The 25,027-nt window shown below is 41.7% G+C and overlaps 1 protein-coding gene across 27 annotated transcripts in view; it reads right to left on the bottom strand.

The window, feature by feature from the left end:
* The window catches only part of KCNMA1 (potassium calcium-activated channel subfamily M alpha 1), a 722,512-nt gene that overhangs the window by 226,924 nt on the left and 470,561 nt on the right, over positions 1–25,027 (bottom strand). For 26 of the 27 annotated variants that reach the window (XM_076010104.1, XM_076010105.1, XM_076010108.1 and 23 more), the window contains exons 6-9: positions 14,627–14,702; positions 5,740–5,815; positions 3,598–3,768; positions 1,880–1,971 (exon numbers count right to left, since the gene is read on the bottom strand). In XM_076010104.1, the coding sequence (XP_075866219.1) occupies positions 1,880–1,971; positions 3,598–3,768; positions 5,740–5,815; positions 14,627–14,702 (415 nt within the window). Of the gene's footprint in view, positions 1–1,688; positions 1,781–1,879; positions 1,972–3,597; positions 3,769–5,739; positions 5,816–14,626; positions 14,703–25,027 lie in introns of all 27 variants that reach the window. The other variant, XM_076010119.1, reaches the window with a different exon arrangement.

Here is a 25,027-nt window from a genome sequence, read left to right as displayed (position 1 = left end):
AGGAGAGGGGTCCATTAGCGGGAAGATGGAGGGACGTGCCGCCTCCGTGACAAGACGCCAACTGGCCTCCTCCCGCCCACTGTCCTCTGTGCCTTTGAAAGGAAACGAGTGCCCTGTGGGCAGTTCAAGAAAATGAGCCCTTTTCCCCACCTCCTCATTTTCTGAACGGAGGACGGGACACCTGAGCTCAGGATGCGTTGGAATCGCCGACGGGAGAGGGGGGCCCGCTCCGGCCAGCACAGCCAGCTGCCCAAACCGGGAGGCAGCGACAGAGGGAAACGCTAGGCTGCCAGTCTGACTTGATGTTCTCTTAAAAAAAAAAACCAAACAAGCTATTCAAAAGTTCATTTGAAAATGAATGAGAACAAACACCAAAAAAAAAAAAAAATCACACACAAAAAAACAGTTCTAGGATAGGAACTTCCATGACCGGGAAGAGGCGTGAGTGTGATGTCACTTTTCTGTGTCGTGATCTCTATGGAAGGCTGGTAGTTACCAGGTACCGGTTCCTCGAGCCGTCCATTTTACTGTACGTAAGTTATACCTCGAAAATAAAAACAAAGCTGAGTACTCAAGAAAAAGCTTTTAAAAATAAGCCAGGCATGGTGGTTCATGCCTATAATCTCAGCACTCCGGGAGGCCGAGGTGGGAGGATCGCTTGAGCTCAGGAGTTCCAGACCAGCCTGAGCAAGAGCCAGACCCTGTCTCCACTAAAAATAGAAAAAAAAAAAAAATAGCCATTAGCCAGGCGTGATGGTGAGCATCTGTGGTCCCAGCTACTCGGGAGGCTGAGGCAGGAGGATCACCTGAGCCCAGGAGTTTGAGGTTGCAGTGAGCTATGATGACGCCATGGCACTCTAGCTGGGGTGACAGAGTGAGACTCTGTCTCAAAAAATTAATTAATTAACTAACTAATTAAATTAAATAAATGCAGGATGGTTGCCACCAGCCCCACCCACCCCCAACATGCCTCTCCTGAGATGGTGTTCTGGCAGAGGACGGTGGTGGCAAGGCCCTGCCCCTTACTTGGAGCAAAACTTCCAGTCCCTACTGAACTCTTGCACATTCCTGTCATTGGCGATAAAGTGATCTGAGCACAAATTGAAATAGTTGCCAAGAAGATAGCATTCATGTTTGGGAAGTCAAACAAAAGACTCATCAGGAATAGCATGTAGTGTCCTGACCTACTATAAATATAGTATTTCTTGCCCAGAAGGAATTTCAGCTGAGTAATGAGTCCCTTTGAGGACAAGACTGGTGCCTCTTGGCTGAAGAGGAGAACTAGGTCTCTGGTCACCACCATGTCTTTGCCGTAGGCAAGATGACCTGAATCATGCAGCCCAAGGATCCCTACTAGAGTTTTATCCTGTTATTGTTGCCTAAAAACTATCACAAGACAACATCACATTAGTTTGAGGGAGCAGAATTTTATCACTTAGCCATATGATATGAAGAATGAATGAGCTTGCATCAGAATACATGTTATATAGGCAAACCCATTCATTACATCTCTTGGAAACCGTGAATGGGATTAAGGCATAGGGAGTTGGTCCAAGCGTGACAACTTCCGGGGGCGACCTCTGACATCACACCCGGCAGGGGTGGGGGAGGGGCGGGATTCAGATGTCACCTCTACGGGGACTCTGGATAGTCACTTAACCACATCTTTTCTGATGCAACTGACTTACTTTCTGCCTCCATGTTTGTTAAAAGTCCCGCCGAATTTATTCCGATTCAGGATGAGAGCAGCAATTTCGGGCACGTAGCGGGCAAACATTGCCTACATGCATGAAACAAAGAAACAAGAGCCAAAAAAAAAAATGGCATGCAGAGAGGATTCTACCGCAGTGCAGGCAGCAAAACCTCTTGTCATACTTACTTTCTTCCACTAACCGCACTATAGGAGCCCCCGTATTTCTTGCGGTTTCCTATTAACTCTATGATTTCAGGGACGTAGCTGGCAAACATGGCCTGAGAAGATAGGAGACAGAAGAGAGACTAAAAAGACAGGCCAAAGAAAGGGAGGGGGGTCTTTTCAGAAGGGGGGAACACTAAGATCTGAAAACACAAAAGGATTAGACCTGTGAAGGTATATCTTGATATGTTGGATCATAAAAAATAAAAGCACAAAAAGGGCAAGTTCCTGAAAATACACGGGACAAAACAAACATCAGCCAACCTTGACATCTAAAAAAAAAAAAAAGAAAGAAAAAAACAACAATAAAAAAAAAAAACCAACCAAGAAAAACACAAAGGAGACAGACATAGGCAAATAAGGGTGACATCTAACTCTTCCTCTTGAAGAAAAATAAGGGGTGCATAATGATGAAACTAAACACACACACACACACTCACACACACCCATTCACACACACACACACACATTTTTGCAAGAGAAGATCTTTCTTTCTCATTAAAATTCAGAGGAGAATCAATGCCTTTATGAGTGATTAAAGACAAACACCAAAAGAGGATTAAAAATAAGCTTTTCCATTAAAAAAAAATCTCCAGAAAACACAAAAGGTAAATTTAGGAAATCACATGGGAGGAAAAGACAGCAAGGAGAAACACGAATCTGCCATGTTTTGTCCAACAAACATCTTGCTTGTGGCTGGATAAGTAAGTCTTGTCACCTACAGGCAGCTCACAATGCTGCAGAAGTGCCTGTGTTAATGTACACACACATGCACATTTATATACATTTTAAATGTATACGTCCTATGCATACAAAACAGAGAGAGATGTATGCATCACTAAATATAAATGTGTGTGCAGTGTACATGCATGAACGCTGTGTTTGAATTAGAGTTTTAATCACTTGCTTCACACACAGCAAAAATCTAAACTTAAAATGAGCTACTTTGAAAGACGAAATGCAGCCACTGCAAATGTGTGGCCAGAAATCCCCCTCGAATGACATCATAAGGGATGGTTTAGTGCCACCTCAAGAGCTGCTTGGACCGGAAAAACAAATAATGAAACTTTCTTCCAAAAAAAAAGGAGGAAAAATATTCTATTTGCTGCTGCAGAATGGGGCGGGCTGTTTACCAAACTGCACTCTCATCACATGGTGATGCCCACCTGGACCAGACCAAGGTGCTCTCCGTCCTCCGACGTGGAAACCCTTCTCTTTAGGGCAGGCCCCAGCCACAATGTTTGTTGGAAGTTTGGGGAAGGAACAAGCAGGGGAAGGGGGAGCTCTTGAAACCGCAAACTGTCTACGAAGTACTGACAGCATCTACTAGGGTCAATGACAGCAGCTGTCCTTGTAGCATATCAGGTGTTGAATTACATTACTAAGGGACAGACTTGCTTATTAATAGCACTTTCTTAAGAGAATTAGGTTTGCTCCTGGCTACATGGCTGTCTCTGACCAGGGCAGGGCACCTGGGTCTATGGGATAAGTGTAATTACACCAAAGAACTATGCAGAAAAGTCACCATCGTGTTTGGATTTACTTTTAGCCTGATTGCAACATTAATGCAATCATTTGCTTCTAGTGTAGAAACACAGTATAAAAATACAAAGCTTTAAGGAAATGTATCATAGAAAATATTAACGATCATAAAAATCAACATGATAATAAAGAGTTTTTACCAGTCCCCCGAGGATGAAGAAGACCATGAAGAGACGCCCAAGCGTGGTTTTTGCATAAACGTCCCCATAACCAACAGTGGACATGGTGACCATGAGTAAGTAGACACATTCCCAGTATGTGAGAGCCTGGTTGTTTTGGAAATTTTCCCATGGGTCCCCTGAATTCTCCACCTAAAGCAAGGGGAATGGGGAGAAAAAAAAAATCATATATTTAAGTGCATGCATGTATGTGTGTGTGTGTGTGTGTGTGTGTGTGTCTCTATATACAGTAAACCAGAAAGCACAAAGCTCTTGCAGGCTGCTTGCTGATGTATATTGTTCTTCGCACAAGACGTCGGCAACCCTGGGCTGAGTACTGTGAGTAGGGCTCAGAAGCCCCGAACAAGTAACAGAGAGAGTGGAGAAGCAGCAGGAGGAAATGCCCTCCCAACTGATTAGGGCGGAAAGGGGAAGGAAGGAGGGCAATATCTCCAGGCCATTTTTCTTCTCATAGTTAAAGGTCTGGAGCCAGCATTTTGACCGAGGAGATACCTGGCGGGCCCTGCTCCCTCAGATCTTCTGTCCTTCCCCATAAAACATGTCTGAGAGCCTGACCTGCTCACTTCCTTTGGAGAGTGCCAATAGTGATCCTACCCTCGAGACTGCATGGACTTCCCCCAGGAGCACAAAACGTGAGCACAAAAACGTGAAAACAGTTTGCATTTGCACAACCCTTTAGACCAAAGGCCGGCAAACTTTTTCTGTAAAGGGCCAGGTAGTAAATATTTTCAGCTTTGTGGGCCACACAGGTCCTGGTCTCAACTACTCAACTCTGCAAAAGCAAAGCTTCCATGAATAGGCATGGCCAGATTTGGGGAACTTTGGCCTAGGACTATAGTTTGCCCAGCCTTGCTTTAGCCTTCACGAAACACATTCCAGTCTTCCCATCACATCCGATCTGCCCAGAAGAGTGTGAGGTGGGCAAGAGAGGTACTTGATGTACACTCAGGAGAGAGGGCTTGCCAAGGCCTCTTCTACCCAGATCCTGGCCCCACGGCACCGACAGCCAGTGCCTGTGATGCACCAGCACGGCCCATGGACAGCCGGCCCCGACCTCCAGCCCTGCCCCTGCAGAAGGTTTCACACGTCAGTCTGTCCCCGACACCCTATTTTCACGGGGATTTTCTGGTGAACCAGAAGGACTTCACCAAATAGTAAGGTAGGGTCTCCAGCTTATTTAAGACAATTATCTCTTCCACATATGTGATTTTGGCACTTGGTTATAATAAGACGTGGGGTGATTAAAGGGTGATTTCACCCAAGAATCCCATCAGCATTAAAAGCTGGGCTGGGAACCCCAGATCTGGTGACTGACTGAGAGTCCCTGGCTGCCATCCGGGCTTTTCTTCCTTCGGCTGATACTGACAAAATCCCAAATGCTGGGTAGTTAAAAGCATCCTTCTACCCCTCATGCAAATAGAGGCTCAGCAAGGGAAAGACATCTTTATTCAAAGTCTCATTGTTAGAGGAGGATCCTTCCAGTTGTAGCCGTCTGTGTTTGCATGAGACACTTCCAGCACAAGCTATGCTCTAGCAGGGAAAAATCCCCTTGGGGAGAGGAGAAGGGCTTGACTTAATAATATGATGCTTTGCAAGAGTCATTAATATAGAAGAATTAGCATTTTGGGGGTACAAAGTAACTTGACAAGTTATCAGGCAAAAAAAATCAAAGGTGGCTTTTTGTAAAGGGGAACTGAGAGAAATTGAAGGATCTGAATTCGTTATTTACTTAGAGATGTGGGTCAAACTTCCAACCTCGTCCCTCCCTAGCCGAGACCTTCTCCAGGCGTTTGCTGAGGAAGCACTGCCATCTTGTGGCTGGCTGGGGTTATTGCACACAGAATGAAACGTCTGCTAACAAAGTCCCGTTGCAACAGGGACGAGCTGAAAATGCAGGTTCATAATGCAAATGTACTCACCATTTGGAACTAGTTTGGGGTGAATCGGTTGGAAACTCAAACAATTGTGCGGTTGCGTCCCCATTTCCTGTCTACAATGGAGGTGAAGTTTCTCTCCAGGGAGACAAATTTCAGGTAATAAAATAACTCAGAGAGGGGCTTGTTCCAGGCAGGCCAGGGCAGAAGGGTCTTCAAGGACACTTACCAAATGGATGAACCCAGCTGCAGTTAGCCACGTGCTGATAAATATGGAGAGCAGATTCACCAGCTTGATGGAATTACTGTGCAAAAGAGACAACAAGCAAAAACCCCCGAGTTACAACGGGAAGAGCCTGTCAGGGCTGCCTTACGGGGTTACGGCACCCCTTTTGGGGAGGGGGCGGGCACTCTGCCTCCCAACCATGTCTCCATTATAAGGGAATTTCTGGAGGGTGTGTAAGTTAGTCAAACAGAGCCAACAGGAAAATTATACACGGTCTACTGAAAGAGGTCCCTGAATTAAGCCCCTCCGATTTTGTTAAAACCTAAAAAAAACCTAAATTTTATTTTGAAAACTCTTCAAATTTACAGAAAAGTGGAAAAAGCAGTATATAGAATACTTGTATGCCCTTTACCTAGATTGATCAATCATGAACATTTTGTCACATCTGTATTATCTCTATAGATGATTTTTCTTTCATTTTCTCCTTCTCCTTTCCTTTGGTATTTTTTTCACCAAATCATTTAGAAGTTGTAGACGTCATCACAATCCCTAAATACTTCAGCACTCAACTCTTAAGAAGAAGGACATTGTGCAACATAATCATAATACCACCGTCGCACCTAAGACAATTAACATGAATTCAGTAACATTATCTAATATGCAGTCCTTATTTAAATGTCTCCAGTTGCCCCAAAATTATGTTTATTGATGTTTTAATTTCCTCCCTACCCCAAGTTTCATACGTTGCATTTGGCTATTATGTGGCTCTAATCCAGTGGTTAGGAAACTTTTTCTGTATAAGGACAGAGAATAAATATTTTAGGCTTTGCAGGCTATACAATCACTCTATTCAACTCTGCCACTGTGGCATAAAAGTAGCCTTAGACAACTTGTGAAGGAATGTGTGGTTGTGTTTCAATAAAACTTTATTGACAAAAATAGGCAGCCTATGGGCTATCATTTGCCCACCCCTCCTTCTGTACCTTTTAATCTATAAGTCAGGCGTCCTCAAACTACGGCCCATGGGCCACATGAGGGTGTTTTTGCCTGTTCGGTTTTTTTTACTTCAAAATAAGATATGTGCAGTGTGCATAGGAATTTGTTCATAGTTTTTTTTAAACTATAGTCCGGCCCTCCAACAGTCTGTGGGACAGTGAACTGGCCCCCTGTTTAAAAAGTTTGAGGACTCCTGCTATAAGTATTAATAATGTCTTTCCCCTGCCCATTTTTGTTTGTTTTTAATGACATAAAATTTTGGATGAATCCAGGCTGTCTTATAGAATGCCCCATATTCTGCATTTTTCTGATTGCTTCCTCATGATTAGATCCTGTTTATTATTTTAATAAATTTTTTATTAAATTTTAAATTGTTAAATTTAAAATGTTAAATTTTATTAAATTTTAAATTGTTTATTATTTTAATAAATTTTATTGTGCATACTTGAAGTTTACAATATGATGTTATAGGATACACGCAAATAGTAAAATGGGTACTATTGTAAAGCAAATTAACATACTTATCATCTCACATAGTTATTTTTGTGACAAGAGCAGCTAAAATCTACTTATTTGACAAAAATCCCAAGAACCATACAATGTCATCAACTATAGTCCTTATGTTGTCCATTACATCTCTAGACTGACTCATCCTGCATATCTGCTACTTTGTAGATGAGATCCCATTTAAGTACTCTGTTAAGAATCTCTGCTGGGGTAGCATCACGTGACAATATCCCAACTCAACGATGCCGGGTCCATTCCCTTGGTTAAGGTGGGAGTGCCGGAGCTCACCACTGAAAGGTGCCCGTCTCCCTCTGTGATGATAGTGCCATCTTGAGGTGAGACTCTGGGACAGCAAGAACACCCTGTTTCCCAGCAACCTTACACCTAATAATTGCAGTATCCATTGGTGGTCCTTGAGTGGATCAACTGGATCTCACTAAATTTAAGCTCTGTGAGAGCTGGGACCTTGTCTGGATCCCGAAGCACAGCAGGGCCACTATGAGGATGTCCTGAGTGCTCTGGTCTCTTCCTCTGCACTCTTCCCACTAAACTGCACCCTGCTCACTGCCGCAGGGGTATAGCTTTTTGAACGTTGCTGTCAGCAGGTCACTTTGCTGTCCAAAGGCTTCTCCTTGACTAAAACATGATGCCCAAACACTCCCCTGCCATCTTCAAAACCTTGTGAAGTCCCAGGCTCTCCTATCATTGCTCTTTCACACGAACTCTTAGAACAGTCATCACAGCTAAGCCTCTTTACAATAGCTCTGTTTATGCTATTACTCAGCCAGAAAGCCCTTCCTATCTACCCAAATCGTTCTCATTCTTCAAAGTCTAGTTCAATCCCCACCTCTTCCTTAAAGGGTTCCCACCCTCCCACAACACTAAGTGGTTTCTCCTCCTGGCTCTTACCTCCAGCCATTCACTGGCAGTTAATGCCACTGTCTTAAGACATCTTTTGTAAAATTTTAGATTACCATTTAACTCTTGCGTGCCTTGCTGCATCTTGCAGAAAAGAACTTTCTTTTCCACCTCTTGCATTTTCCCATGAGTGGCCACTACAGCCTGCAGGCTTGCTCAGCCCATCGTTCTTGGTGATTCTTGGCTGTTACAGCTGCCTTCTCCTCCCTCTTTCTTTTGGGGAACTGATGATTTAAATTCCAAGAGTTTAAGATCACAGTAACAGAACCACTAATATTTCTGCAGTTCTTTTCCAGTGCTCACTGCATGCGCTACCATTCCAAGTGCTTTATAAATACTGACTAATTTAATTCTCACAGCAACAATCTGTATTCTTGTATATAACTGCACAGAGGTCTTAACTATTCCAGAGTTGATTCTGACAGTTCCTGAAAAGAATAAGCAGATACTCTAAATTCTGTGGGTAAGACTGATCTTTAGAGATGTGTGGAATGACTTCCTTCTGGTTTAAAAACTTCACCTAGCAAAACATCAAAACTGTCTGTTCTGTTTGTTTTTCTTGGTCATTTTTTAGACTTGCTAGATTGTAATAATTGCCAATATGTCTTGAAGCCCTTATGTGCTAGGTGCTTGAGACTCTCTGGGGCTGTCTGCCTCCCTTTTGAGAGAAGAGGGCAGCCTCCTAGAGCACCCATGTTTGTGCCTGATGGTGCAATTAGTTCCACGGCTCCGGAAGTTTGAAGGCACCAAGCTGGTGAGCACAAAGGTAAGCACAGATCTTCTAAGTCCTGGCCTTCACCCTTTTTCCAGACATAGCCCTGGGTCATGCTACCTCTCCGCTAAGTAGTTTCTGCAGCTGTGAAGGGAGATCACCAACTGACCAAAAAAAAAATGTTTAAAATCTTCCATCTTAAACCTCCCCTTAGAGCTGAGAAAGAAAACATAACTCTAGCTTTTCTGCTCCTTGGAGTAGCTGGACAGCCCCAGAAGCCTAATCACTAGTCTTCCAGAGTCTTCTCTCCCTGGAAGGGCAACCCCCTCAGCCAGAGATTGGCAGAGTATAAACAAGGAAAATAGATACAAGGCATCCACCCAGTGAGCCCTGCAAGTGAAGGAGCCCTGGCAGACAAGGAGCTCAACGCTGCTTCAGCTAGCTTACCACCATATGCTGTCCTCAACAAGCTTCTCAATGGAAAACCAACACAGAGCAGAACCCTCTTGTGCCTCTACCTTGTAAGCCCTCCAAGGTGTGCTCTACCATTGGAGAGTGAGAAATAGATGAAGAACAGGTAGCCAGTGGCAAAGGGAGAGATCTTAGGAGGGTATGCACTGTGCATTTTCTCAGGGCATAATTAAATACCAAGTGGATTCACTTACATACTCCTGGATCCTTGGCACCTGAACACAGCAGTGTGCCACCAAGAACCATGTGGCGTCCTCTCTAGATATAAAACCTACTGGAGTCTCTGAGCCTCATGGTGCTTTGGGGGAATGACCTAAATATAGTGATTATTAAACTCTAAATGATTGTCACAGTGATATTAACAGTGCTTAGGGGAGCTCTTGCTGTGTATAGAACATTTAATCACGGTTGCTGAAACAGTGCATATTCAGCTCTGAAATCTGATTATTTTTATGACATTGGCATTATCACAGATCCTTAGGTTTAGAAATTTACTTTCCAAATTAAACTCTCCGACCAAGCAATCATCTGAAAGCTATGCACTAAAGATGCAAGGTTAACTCTTAGTGGACGTCCTCCACACTCTGAAATGTGAGCCTTGCCAGGTTGAGTAGGGCTCCTTGGAAGGAGGGGGTGGGCAACTGCCAGGGGCAGGGCTGTGTGCTTTTCATGGGGAAAGAGCCCACCGGGCATTGTCGTGTTTGGGCCAAACATGAAGCCCCCAGTGGTTAGAATGATTAGAATCATTAAAGATTCTAGCCCCTTTCCTATTCCTTGAGGGAAGGATGGACTGTGATCTCATCATGAAAACCTGGCCCACCCAAAAAAAATTATTCTGATGTTTCCATTGTAATTTCTGAGTTCCTAGTCTATGTGTTCTCACTGGCCCTTAGAATGATTCATCTCAGTGGACACAGCAAGTCACCAAAGGGCAGGCACAGGATTCTTGTAGATCAGAGACCTTTTCCAGGACTCCGTGGGTGCTGTAAGAGAGAGTCTGACTCCTGAGATTGTACCTGCAAACCCAGAGCTACCCGAGGCCTTCTTTGCCCTCTGTATATTTGACAAGCCATGCTGTGGTTAACATGGAAAATGCTGTCTACTTTGCACAAAGAGGTGTAAATATGCCCCTGTTCTGCTCCTCTCCAGTTTTCTTCTTTGTTTCTGGTGGAGAGGACAGCCAGGTGCCAATGGCCTTATTTTGTTTTATTGCTATCTTTGCTGGACACAGGTAGAACCCTCACCCTCAAAAAGTCAACTGACTGCACCAGTCTGAGATGAATGGTCTGAACTATAAGACAAGGAGTAAAGCAGAATCAAGTTCTGCCAACTCACCCCTAAATTATCCCTGGACCCCTGTCCTCCACCCTGACTTGCACTGCCCAAGCCATTCCCTAATACCTCTTCCCTGGACTACTGCCCCGACTGGTTTTATGGTCTCTGAGGTCCTAGCTGCCTCAAACCCACTCTACACAATTGGTGGAATAAGGGATCCTTCTAAAATGTAAATCTGACCGCATTTGCTCTACTGATTAAAATCCTTCAACAGCTCTCTCGCTCTCAGTAAAATCCACAAATCTGAGAGCCTTCAGGATTGGGTCTCTCCCTGCACACCCCAATCTCCAGATCAAACACTCCTCTTTACAAACTTCACCTTGGCGCCATTTCTAAGGTCATATGTGTTATAAAGTTTTAGTATCCAAAATGCCCCCTCCAAAAACGTGTTGGCTAGGTCAGTGAGCGCCCAGGCATATAATGGAATGCTAGGTGGGAAGTCAAGTGCCATGGTGGATAGCAACGGTCACCTCTAAGTGGGGTGGGGTGGGGTGGGTCAATTTTACTTTATCCTTTACACTTTCTCTATTAATATATTGTCGCAGTGTTTACAACGAGCATATTTTATTTTAATAATTAGAGGAAACAAAGCAATACCCATTTTGAAAAAAATTGTTAGATGATCCATGCTTTAGTCATCAACAGCTCCACAGTCAATGAGATGTGGAATTACAGCCTTTAAACAGAGCGGCTTACTTTGCTCTGACCATGCAATGCGTGCTGTAGCATCTGTACGTCAGCTTGCCAGTCTGCAGAGCAACTCAGGACCTGCCAGCAGCTTAGCCAGTGAGGGAGTCTCCTTGCCTCCAGTTTTCACCCGGCCAACTTCAGACTGCAGAGCATTCTGGGCCCTCTGTTGGCCTGCAGTCTGGGGATTCAGGTAATTGACTTGCTCACTTCATCCTGTGCACCCCGGCTCCCCTTCTGCTGCTCTATGAATTCTTACCTCTCCCTCCCACCCTCATGTGCTTCTCTGTACCGTTTCCTCCAGCTCTTGGCCGAGCAAGGCAGCCAAAGAACAAAAAGGAAAGAGCAATTCCAAATCATTATTTCAAATCACATTGCAAAGCCTCCATCCCTACCTAATGCCACAGATCGGCAGGGACGCACCGCCAGGGAAAGCAAGACAATGTCTCCCTAAAGATGACCACGTGGTTCCACCCGCCCTCCTGGAAGGACCACAGTGAAAGCTGCAGAGTACAAAGGAGTCATAAACAGTCATGCAAAGTCCAAAGCCCTACAGAAACCAAGGCTTCCATTTCTCTGTGGCACGGCTTCAGGGACGGTGCTTAGGGGTGCCCAGAGGAAGAAGCAGAGATTAGCCAGGCACCTGGAGGGCAAATGGGCTCAGTGAGCAGTCCTGGGACTTCTAGAGTTCTTAGAATTATATGAAGTTTTAATCCATGCCAAGTGACCTATCTGTGCCTCCTCTTCCACTTCACATCTGGGAGCAATGTCTGGGAGCATAGAATTACTCAAGGGTCCCCCAAGTGCCATGTTCTCTCACCTGTGTACTTTCTGTAGTGTCCTTAATTAGAAGTTGGCCCCACCCTCCCTTACCCTCCCATGCCCAGCCCACTGGGATGACACCTGTTTTTTTTTTCGAGGCTTACCTAAAACACCCCCTTCTCTTTGAAAATATCCTTGATTGCCCCCAAACTCACACCAAACCTGGCTTAAGTACTCTCCTCTGTGCCTCCCAACCCCTGGGCACACCCACATCAGCATCAACCACACCCCAGTGATCTCTTTGAAGGCAGGACTCTATCCTAGTACCCACCTTGCTGCTGGCACAAACAGGTGCTGGCACAAACATCAGGCTTGTTAAATTAACTCAATCACCTGGTCAGGACCAGAGTGATGGGAACTTGGAACACTCAAGTTGTACGTTGATGAAAAGCACCCTCTGACAATAGGAGTCTAATTGAGCAGGCAATGGAATTCTGGGAAAATGTTATTTTGGGGCCAGGGTGGCAGATGCCTGACCAGCTGTCACCCCATGATTCTGTCCTAGGGCCACTTTCCCCCTCCTCCTCTGGCTGGCTGCTTCAGCTTTGTCCCTCTGCACTGGGAGATTGAACCATCCATAACTGCACAGTCACCAGGCAGACTGTTCACCAGGGCTCTTTCCTGCATCCAAAGGAAAGAAAGGAATCTTTTCCAAGGAATAGGAAATGGTGGGTATACTAAAAAAAGGTCAGAAAAAGATACTCAGATGACCCATCATTCTCTGAAGTCTAGAAGGGATCCACAGAGTACACAAGGAGGCAAGAGCACAGTTATCTCCCCATTATTTCACAGAGCAACGGAATCTTCTTAAGTAAAATGTTGATGTCAGAGAATAAAAACCTCCTGAATTTATGAGGTAGTTGTGAAGCGGGGAGAGAAAGACACTGCACGATGTTGGAGTATGAAGGGCTCCTCATAACACCATCCCCATTAGAAAAAAAAAATGTCTCTTAAGGACAAGATCCTATGCCTGGCACTGGGCGCTCACCAATTCTACCTGAAAAAATACAGTCTAATAGAGCAAATCTGACATAGGTAGATATTAGTGATGTTAGCTTTGCTGAGCATTTAAATTTCAAGAGTACTATGATTCTTTTGCATAGAAGAGCCATAAAAAGGTAGAAATCAGGGTTATTGTCACTCAAAGGAAAATAGAAAGAATAATGATATCCACTATATATTAACAATATTACATTATCACTAACAGATAGAGAACTGATACATTCTTACCTCGGGGTCATGAACATACGTTAAAGGACATCAATGGCATTAGATGCCCTTTTTCTTTTTAACTTGGCTAATAAAAAGTGAATTTGACCACACGTTCACAAAGATGAATAGTAAAGAGACAAGAAACCAATTTGGAACTAAAGCAAAACAACAACAACAACAAAATAAGCAAAGAAAAAACACTACCACCCAAAGGGGGAAGCCAAAGTTGGTTAAATTTGGTGGAAGTGTTGGGTTCAGGAGGCTGGGTCTTGGTCTCTATTACTGGAACATGATGCTGAATTCACACTCTCAGAAATCCAGGTATATTAATTACAAATCACAAAGTGCACAGGTGTCCTGTTTTTAATCATTTATCAAGCACATTAAGGGCAACCAAAGAGGAAATGGAACATTAGAAGTGAGCTTCTTAAAGTGTAATTTCCTAGAAGAGAAATTTATGGCCTGTATTTATTCTCCATTAGAGTTCGTCTAACCTCTTTTATTAGTTTATTCATCAAGACAGCCCTGGTTTCGGGCCAGCTCTGCAAACCGGCAGGTCATCAGGAACAAGACCCTCGGGGGGATTTTCCTCCTGGTCCAGTCGTGTTTTCCAGATCATAACACAGTTAGCAGGAGTAGTCACGGTGCATTCGGCAGGAGGTTTTTAGGTCCTCCCCAAAAGGCAATTCACAGACCAAGCCCCAAGGGTTGTATGGATATAAAGTGAACCTCTAAAAATGTGCTTTGAAATGAAATGATTTCCTGTTTGCCGTATGAGGTCTGTGATTGCCTCTCACAGCATTGCTTCTATTGCCTTTACGACTGGGTTCAATTTCTTTTTTAGCAACGTTATAAAGGGGCGATTTAGAACCTGGCAGCGAGGACCTCCCGATCAATGAGCAAAGCTCTCCCTCATCCACTGGCACCTCTGCCCCTGGCACCAGGGCTCATCTCTGAGCAACCGCACTGGGTCCCCAAACGTCAGCCACATGTCCCCAAACCCAGCCCGACTTCCCCACGTGCACAGATGTTTTCCCCCTGGCCCTGCAGGAAGAGAACAAGCCAAACCCTACTCTAGGGTTTTCTATCAACATCTCTATGTTAAATCACTCTTTCTGTGAATAATATAATTCCAATGTGACGAGGCTAAGAACAAACACACCTGATATCTACAACTTGGCATTGAGAACTGAGATGAAGAAAAAAAATATATGAGAAAACATATCTTACCTTGTTTTAAGGATATTCAGAAACTGCAAAATTTCTGAAAACTGTATCAGTCTGAGTGCTCTTAAAAATCTCAAACCTGGAAAGAGAAATGAAATAGAGATGCATTATTTTCAATGCGTGGTTTTAATGTTCGCAGTCTGACATCTGATTTACAGCTGCCCAGGGCTGAAGGGATATAAAGCTCTTGCAGAAGATAAACCAGCCAGTACCTCGGATGTATTCCTTCATTCTGATTCTTGGCTGGTTTAATCTCAGCTGGTAAACTGATGTTCTCATTATAAAGGTGGCCGGTGTGGAGCCACGTTAGGGGCAGGGCTGGTGGGGAGAGTCCAGGTCACTGAGCTTGCCCTTGGGTGATCTCTGAGCTAAAACACTGTTTCTTAGTGCCTAGTTGTCTGGCAGGATTTAGTCTCTGAAAAATGCTGGGAATTGCGATAGCTCAGGGTAACTCTTGCACTAAAAGCAGATTAATAATAAATCGGATAACCTTATGTCTTTGATGGATTTTCTTTATCTTTATCTTTGGCCCTGATAAAATGAAGAGTACAGCCCACAGTGTTATCTGTTCTCTACAAAGTTCTGTATTTTTCTCCCAATCAAAAAAACAAAAAAAAAAACAAAAAACCCCAGATCAGTAAGATATCGTGCCCTACACATTCAGGATTCAAACCTTGTATAATTCCACTTTTACTAAGTGTTAAGATAAATGTTTGTCCTTTCTAGATCAGCAACCTCTCTTGAATGGAAAAGAAGATTCAGTGTTTCCAGGTGGTAGAAGACAGAGAAACAGAGAAGGAAAACACAATGAAGGATTATTAAAAAATACAAATTATTATGGTGCTTTAATAGGCAAGAGTAAACTATATTTCTGTTGAGGTTAAACTCATGAGTAAAAGACATTCTGAGTTAATCATGGGCTGTAACATCTCAAATATCACACAGGAGAATGAATTACAAAATGCAGATTATCACAGTTTTGAGACACACTAAATATCACACCCACTCCCAGGGCATTTTCTTTTGCATATTTCCCGGGAGCATTTTATTTAGCACTGCCAGACCACGTGCTTACTGCAGCACTATACCCATAGCCGGACCGAGTTGACAGCTCCGAGCCAGGGGGTGAGACCTTGTTCTGCTTTTTTTTTTTTTTCCCGATTTTAAGTGTTAAAATCAAGTAAGCAATAAAAATAAAATAACTATGTTGGGATGGAGGGTATTGACCATTAATGTAACTAATGTCCCTAAGTGTTAAACAATGATTGGGCAATACTCAGAATTTTCAGACAAACAGAATCTGATCCAAGATTTTATTTTTATTCTCAGTCAAGTGGTTGTTCAAGAGTAAAGGTAACAAAAAAATGTTTTTAAAAATATCCATGGTCTCAGAAAATATATTGTTTGCCCAGTTTGTGCAAAATATTCTCAAAAAGGTTCTCCAGACTTAGTATATCAGAATGGGGGCAAGTCTGGAAAGCAAACTTTTAACAGATTCCACTGTTTGTCCTACGTATGCAGGACCAACCTAGACTGTCGATGTCAAACTGGCACCACCGTGTCATATTGCGGGTGAGAAAAAATAACAGATGTAGAAACTTGCAGTAGAAAAAGACTAGCAGCACAGAAACCAGGCAGAGATGCAATAGCGCCCCCTATCCACCTCCAGTGGATGCCTGTAACTGGGGATGGTACTGAAGGCTAGATATGCTATGATTTTTTCCTGCACATACATGTCTATGATAAAGTTTAACTTATAAATTAGGCATAGTATGAGATTAACAGCAATAACTAATCATAAAATAGAACAGTTACAATGATATGCCAGCATCACTATTCTTGCATTCCGGGGCCACTGTTAAGGTCTATAAGGCTCACTTGAACACAAGCACCATGATACCACCACAGGGCATCTGATAACAGAGCTGGCTACTGAGCGACTAAAGAATGAGCAGGTGGCAACCTGGGCAGCCTAGACACCCTGGTCAAAGGGAGGATTCATGTCCCAGGAGTATGGAGCAGGATAGTGTGAGACTTCATCTCACTACTCAGAACGGCACGCAATTTAAAACTTACGAATTATTTCTGGAATTTTCCATTTAATATTTTCAAATTGCAGTTGACTAGGGGTAACTGAAACCATGGAAAGTGAAACCACAGATAAGTGGGGAAATCATTACCTATAAGAAGACATAAAATACTAGTAATGTATTAGCCACTCATAGTTTAATCCTGAAAATCCTGTGTGGCATATATATATTTTTTTAATTATTTAAATTTTTTTATTTATGGAACTAAAAATAGGATGCAAATGACCCAAATTTCAAACTGGGTTTTTCTTTTCATTGTTAAGTGATGGCATTTGCGTCATATATCTGTTGCTTGTTTGTAGCTTGCCACATTTTAGTGACTCACAGAAGTGTAACAGGGTAAAAGCTTTTCTTTCGATTGAGGTATATGAAAATAAGGCTGGAAAGAAAATGAATGCAGAGGCCCAGGCTCTTGCAAGAGATAAACTGCAGATCTACCTCTGAGCACCTTCTTAATAAAAGCAAGCAGGGAGGCAGCATAACATTAAGGTGTACATATAAAAAAGAAAAACCAACCCAGGTCCTAAGAGACCAGCTTTTTCCCAGCATGGAGACTGGTTGAGGTGTCTCCCTACAAGAGACCAAGGGCAATGCAGGAGGAAGACTCTGTGAGCTGAAGGACGGTGGGCTTTGCTTATTTGACTGCTTTGCACAGCATTGGGGTTCATTCACACAAATGAGTAAACAAAGTTCTCAATGGGTTAAAAAAAGTCAGCCTGCCTTTTATTCTCAGATCAAGCCAGACTATCTGGAGAAATGGCTGGTCGGAAGCAGGCATCCTCAGGCAACCATGCAGAACAGCTTCCCAAATCCTTTCTGCCCTGGATTCCACCCTCTGTGGTCTCTGCTGGAAATCCTCCAATGCCCCCCATTTCACACAGAGTAAAAGTCAGAGTCCTTCAAAGACCTAAAGTGATGCCACACCCTGACCAACACCATCTGCTTTAGGATCTGGTTGCTTCCTCCTATTACTCCTACTACTTTCCCCCTGACCTGGCTGTCTTAATACACAGAGATCCCTGAATACACAGGCATGGTCTGTCCCAGGGCCTTTGCACATGCTGGGCTCCCTGCCTGGACTGCTGTCCCCCAGATGTCTGGGTGGTGGCACTCCTTCACCCCCTTCAGGTTCTTATTCAATGTCACTTGGGCAGTGGGCCCTCCCTGGCTACCCTACGTAAACCTGCACCTCCTCCCACACCGCCCCTGAAACCCTTTATTCCTCTTGCCTACTTTACTTTTCTCCTCCGCCTGGAGCCCTAGCCTCTTCTTCGTGTCGTTTACTTTCCATGTCCTCATCTGTAGCATCAGCTGTAGTAGGGGAGGGACTGGTGTCTGTTTTGTTCATGGCTGTATTTCCAGTATGATGTCTATCATAAGGTGCGTGCTCAATAAATCCTTCTTGGAACTGAATGAGTGAATTAGAGTTTTGAGAAAGAATTAGGTAGCAGAGAATTAAAGTTTAGATAATCTGCATTCAGAATGCAGAGACTACATGGCCAGGCGCTGTGGCTCACGCCTGTAATCCTAGCACTCTGGGAGGTAGAGGCGGGCAGATTGCTCCAGGTAAGGAGTTCGAAACCAGCCTGAGCAAGAGCAAGACCCCATCTCTACTATAAATAGAAAGAAATTAATTGGCCAACTAATACATATAGAAAGAATTAGCCGGGCATTGTGGCGCATGCCCGTAGTCCCAGCTACCCGGGAGGCTGAGGCAGGAAGATCGCTTGAGCCCAGGAGTTTGAGGTTGCTGTGAGCTAGGCTGACGCCACGGCACTCACTCTAGCCTGGGCAACAAAGTGAGACTCCGTCTCAAAAAAAAAAAAAAAAAAAAAAAAAAAAAACAGAATGCAGAGACTACATATTGCTTACTAAGGGAAAAGCCATGAGTTCTGAGGGATCCCCTGACAGAGGTATAAAGGAACTATAAAGCAGCCCATGGGGGAAAAGCCTTAACCAGTGGCTGCTCCTGCTATACCCAGGAAGGCCCCAAGGAGAACACACCGCAACTTCAGGTTAATAAACGAGGCCAAGAAACAAAAGGTGGGAAGGGAAAATCCTCAGAGACAAATCACTCATCTTCTCTACCTTATACTATCTTCTTACTATTTATTCCATAAAAATCTCTGAAATAAAATCATTTTTCTAGGGCAATATTAGATATGAAATGGCTACAACAGAGTTATGAAGAAGAAAATGTGTATGTACCAAAAGCCCAACAGGTACCAGGTCCAGATAGTTTTACCAGTGAATTTCTGTATACTTTCAAGAAATAGTAAAATTCTCTAAATATTCTTTATTGTATGATCAAGTCATAAAAATGGACTTATCTCTCATTTTCTGTGCTCTGTATTGGTTTAGAAAGTTGGCATTACCTGGACACAGGTACCCCACACATTAAAAAAAAAAAAAAGGCAGGCTCATCACATTAATGACTAGTAACAGTAACCCTAAATAAAATATTAGCGTATCAAACCTGGGCCTGAATTAAGTGAATCATACACACAAGCTGTAGTGGATGCTGTGGGGTACGTCCCAGGTCCCTTCTCTGGGGGCTCTTATTTGTCCCAGGCTCCTGAAGCGTGGCCTGCCAATGGCTCTCAACTGTTCCCTCTATAGAATTTGCGTTCTGCTCCAGAAAGCAGCCTCACCCAGGGTTATACCTGCTGCCAGGGGTGACCCCCACCAGGGCCTGCTGATATGGGGACAAAGGCCAGCTGCCTTGCCTCAGTTTGGGGTGATTCTGAAGGGCCATCCAGCTGCAGCGCTCCCGTGGGATGGGCTGAGGCTTCTAGTCTGGCAGCACCCGAGTCTGAGTTCTCCACTGTTACCGCCTCACGGGCATGGGCATTACACCGCCCCTGGAGATGCATATACCAGAAGACCAAGTGTTCTGTTAATACACATGGGCCTACTGGCCTACTCGACAAATGGCAATTTTAACATATGACGCTTTATAATTAAAACAGCATAGGACTGCACGCCAACTCCACAGGAAAGTCATCAAGATGCAACAGAAAGCCCAGAAAGACACACACAAGTGCCCAAACTCACAATCGCACCTACACACACACTTGGCATACAGTATTGCTGCTATTTTAAATTACTGGTGAAACGATGATGTTGACAATGATGTAAATCTATTATTGTTGATCATCTTCTATTTGTAACTGTTCACGACATGCCAAAACCTTAAACTCTATCTTTTTAACGCATACAACGGAAGAAAATAGCTGTGTGCCCAGCACACAGTTTGTAAGCAATAGAGCCAAGTTTCACCCCAATTGTGCTGAACTCCACAAAGCCCAAGCTTGTAGCTGCTGCTCTGTACAGACTTTGGCCAGTCGGTTCTGATTCTAAACGTTATGACTCAGGCAAGCTTTCAATACTTGTGATACACCTTGTCAAAATGTCCTAACAACTGGCATTCCCATCAGTACGTAAATGCCCTTTTGCCCACATCCCCACTGGACTGAGTACTGCCATGGAGAAAGGAAGGAGGGAGGGAGGGAGAAGGGAGGAATGGAGGGAAAGAGTTCCAATTTGATAGGCCCCCACATACGAGCTCATTGCTGTTTCATTTTGCTTTTCTATCTTAACAAATGAAGTTAATTATTTTTTCATATAATTATTAGTTATTTTATGTTCTTCTTTAAAATGCTTTATAGTGGCCTTTGCCAGTTTACCTGTGCGTTTGTTTTATTCAGAGTAATATATTTGAGTTCTTTTATAATAAGGATATTGTACATCATATATTTTCTCCCATAGTTCCTCATTCTTCTTTTAATTTTGCTTAACGTGTTTTTCTCAGTCTAAAATTTTGCTTAAGATGGGTTTATTTTTTCCTGAATTCTAAAATTTGTTGTATGGTCAAATATATCACTCTTTCCATCACTGTTTCTTTTTCTTTTCTTTTTTTTTCACTATCCAACAAAGACCATCCTCATAAAACAGTCAGGTTTTTTTTTTCCTGCATCTACGTTTTCTCTTTGTACTTTTAAGACATTGGTTCTGAACCTTGGCTGAACATTTAAATCACCTGGGAAGCTTTGAGAATTACTGACACTGGGGCCTCAGAATCCCCTCCCTCATCTGACCTAATGGGTCTGGGGTCCAGCCAGGCAGCCGGAATTTTAAAATTCTGTGGTGATTCTGGTGAGACACTGAGGTTGAGAAGTATTGCAAAATTTTTCTGTAAATTGAGAGTAAATGTTTCAGATTCTGTCACAACTACTCAACTTTGCTGTAAACAATAGGTAAACAAGTAGGTGTGGCTCATAGTCTAGTAAAATTTGATTCATGAGAATTAATTTGCTACACCTGCTTTGGAGGCATGCTATTCAAATCCATTGTCCACACAAATCACCTGGGATTTGTAAACTTGCAGAGTCTCATTCAATGGGCTGAGACAGGGCCTCAGACTCCGTGCTAGGGCCAGTGCTGTTGGTCAAAAGACCACCTTTGGGGAAAATAAGGCTACAGGGCAGTGACTCCCAGACTGCTGCTACTGCAGTCACCCAGGGGATTTTAAAACACTACGGATGTCTGCCTCCCACCCCCAGATATTATTTAATTGATCTGGGGATCAGAATTTTTAAAAATTCTCCTTATAATATATAGCCAAGTTTGAGAACCACTAGTTTAGGACATCTTTTCTTTCCTTTTTTTGATCTTTAATTTGTTAAGCCATCCTGATGTATTTATTTATTGTGGCTAATATTGTTCAAAAAAAAAATCTTAATTTTCTTCCCCAAGACAGCAAATTCCCCTTTTCCTGAGTAATCACTCAAGTACTTTAAAACCAGTAATCTACCCACCAAGCACACTGCCTGTCTACTTAAATTAATTTTAAAGAACATGCTAGCTAAATATAAGTTTGAAAAAATCAATAATACAATAAGAGATTATTTCTGAAATAATGCATTCAGCTTAAGATTTCAGGGGAAAAGTAATCTTGACAATAGGAGAAAGATGATTTCTAGCTTTTTGTTCGTGAAAGGATGGTGAAAGGGGACATAATTAAATTAAATAACCAGAAAACCAATAATGACTAAAAGTAATAAAAAATTCAAAATCATTTCATGAGGGCAAACAGTAGCAACAAGAAAACAAACAAAATAAAATCCTGGCTGATCTAATAAAAAAAAATAGAAAAATGTTATGTACAATTATATACTAATAAAACTGTGAAAACCTCAGCAAGAGAAATGATTTTCTGAAAAATGTGAACTTTGAAAACCATGATAGGATAATAATTGAGATATAAATTGAAACATATATTAATAGCTTACCCTCAAAGACTCTGCACCCATATTATTTATCATTAAGTTCTTTAAAACACATTTTATTCAAATTGTAAATTGTTCCATAACACAAAAAGAGATGGAAAGCTACTAAGCATATATTATAAAATATGCATAAACCTAGTACCAAAAACTGACTCTCAAGGAACAAAAACAAAATACAGATGGTTCTCAACCTATGATGGTTCAACTTGAAATTTCTCTACTTTACAATCGTACTAAAGTGATACGCATTCACTAGAGACCATACTTTGAGTATCTATATAACCATACTGTTTTTCACTTTCAGTATAGTAGTCAATGAATTACATGAGGTATTCAACACATTATTATAAAATAGGCTTTGTGTTAGATGATTTTGCCCAACTGTGGGCTAATGTAAGTGTTCTAATCATGTTTAAGGTAGGCTAGCCTAAGCTAAGATGTTCAGTAGGTTAGGCGTATCATATACATTTCAACTTACAATATTTTCAGCTTATGGTGGGTTTATCAGGGCATGACCCCATTGTAAGAAGCCTCTCTAACTACCATTAATATCATAGATGCTGAAATTATATATGAAATATCAATATGTATAAAGTCATCAATGAATTAAAATAATAATCCAGATCATTCTGGTTGGACATGGAAGGTTGAACACAATGATTTACCTCTGCCCCCTCTCAAAACCTCACTACAGTAATACTAAAGAGGTGGGGGAAAATAAAACCCCACAAGAATAAAAGAATGGAACAGGAAACTACAACACATAAGAGAAAATGACAAAATGTTGGTAGATGACAAGTGGATATTCTTTTGGAAATTAATTTGGTAGAGCTGAGAAATATAGCTTCACATGTGTATAATATATATATAAAGAAAAAAATACATACATATCTCCATAGTGGGGAAAAACGCACACACACACTCAATGATAACAGAATATAAGAAATATCTTGGGTCAGTAAATTTTGAAGAGGAGTTCCATAAAGGCCAAAGTTGGTAGGGATGGTGGGGTATGAAGATGAAAAAAATACCAGTCCAAAATGTGAAAGGAAGTGACTGATACTGAGAAGAGGGAGGCTGTGACAATGATGCTAAATGATTGGGGTACCAAACAGGAGCAGCCAGTACATAGTAGTTAAGTGTGAGCTTTTGAGTTGTTAAAACAGAGCAATATTCTGAGTGAACTGGTAATTCCTAGAAAAAAACACATTATCTCCAGAGCTGTTAACACACAGCTATGAGATAGAAACACACCGCAGCACACCTCAGTGCTCCCCAGACAAGCTACAAAAGACAGCATTTCGTTATAGGCTAACAGAAAAATCTCAAATCCAAAGATGAGCACAAAATAATCACCAGACATTTGAGGAAAGGCAAGCTTTCCTTGAAGAAAGGCACATACTGCACTGAAGGAAAACTTACATTTAAGGCTACTATATTAACAAAGCAATTGAGAGAAACTGCCTTAGAAAACATTTAATAAAAAACATAAAGAGCTGTTAGAAAATATGTCAAGTTAATAAAAGTCAATTAGAAATCATTGAAATTAAAATTTTGGACATGAAAACCTTAAAAGGCCAACTTGTTAGAAGAATGGACATAGATACGCAGCAAACTAGAGGGCTGGACTATCAAATTGTGTTCCTTTCATACAAAGAGACAAAGGAATAAAAAGTTCAAAAGAAAAGTTAAGAGACGTGGAAGACAGGTATCAATTTTCAACATCCATGTAATTGAGTTTCCAAAAGGATAAAATGAAGGAAATAGAGCAGGAAACATTTAAAATAATATTACAATAAAATTTCCTAGAGCAAAAAAGAATGAAATGCATTCTCAGATTAGAAAGCTCTGTTAAGTGTCCAGCAGGTTAAATTTAAAAAGACCTAAATCCAAGTATATCATAGTGAAATTTCATAACATCAATGTGAAGAAATAAATCCCTTCAAAGCAAGGAGAATCAAATTATTGCCACAATTCTCCTGGCTGCACTGGATACAAGAACACAAAGGAAGGATATCTTCACAATTCTCAAGAGAATTTATTTTGAACCAAGTAATATATACTTAGCTGGTTAGAAAAAAAAATCTAAAAGAAGTGTGAGATACAAGAAGCAATGTGGAAAGAGATAAAAGTAACTGATTAGTCTATGTGTTGACTGAGCATTTTTAAACTAATAAATAATAACAATGATCTAAAATTAAAATCTCTAGAACTACATAGAACATGAAGGAGAGAGAGCAGTGGTGAAAAGAAAAGGGTGATAAAATTCTTGTCTTGCTTCAATGGAGGATACTACTAACCATATATATTACCAGAAAAAAATTAAATTTAAATAAATATATCAAAAATTAAGAATACATTTGGAATTATAAATTCCAAATCTTAGAGAAAAAAAAAACAAAGGAATTTATCAAAAAGGGGGAAAGAACACAAAAAATGTAATCAATTCAACTAAAGGGAAAAAAGAGACAATAAAAAGCATATTAACTAGAAAACTCAATTGCAACAGCAAAGGAACTCAAATATATTTGTAATCGCTATTAAATGGAATGGGTTAAATTGGTCTATTAAAAGACATAGACTCAAATTATATATAAAGAACAATAACAAATTCCAGATGCATACTGTTTATAAGAGATACAGGGAAAACAAAACACAGGAAAGTTAGAAATAGAAGGATAGAAATTATGTACCTGGCAAATGCTGACAAAAAAGGAACAAACAGAGCAATGATGATATCAAATAAAGTAACAGTTACTGTGAAAAATTATTAAAAAAATAAAATAAAAAGGAATACTTCATATTACAATCCACTAAGAATACGTAACTGAAAAAAGTTTACACACCTGAGACTATACTTTTGAGATAAATAAAGCAAGTCTGACAAGAATGTATCAAACAAAAAACTGACATCGCCACATTATTGTGGAAAATCCTAATGTTCACTTTTCATAAACTATGATGTCAATTAGCCAAAAATAAGGACAAATATAAGATATTTGTGTAACATTTAATTCCTTGGGATA

Source organism: Microcebus murinus, chromosome 14 (genome assembly GCF_040939455.1).
Source record: "Microcebus murinus isolate Inina chromosome 14, M.murinus_Inina_mat1.0, whole genome shotgun sequence".
Lineage (NCBI taxonomy): Eukaryota > Metazoa > Chordata > Mammalia > Primates > Cheirogaleidae > Microcebus > Microcebus murinus.
The sequence above is the reverse complement of the archived record's forward strand: the minus strand, read 5'-3'. Positions and strand labels throughout refer to the sequence as shown.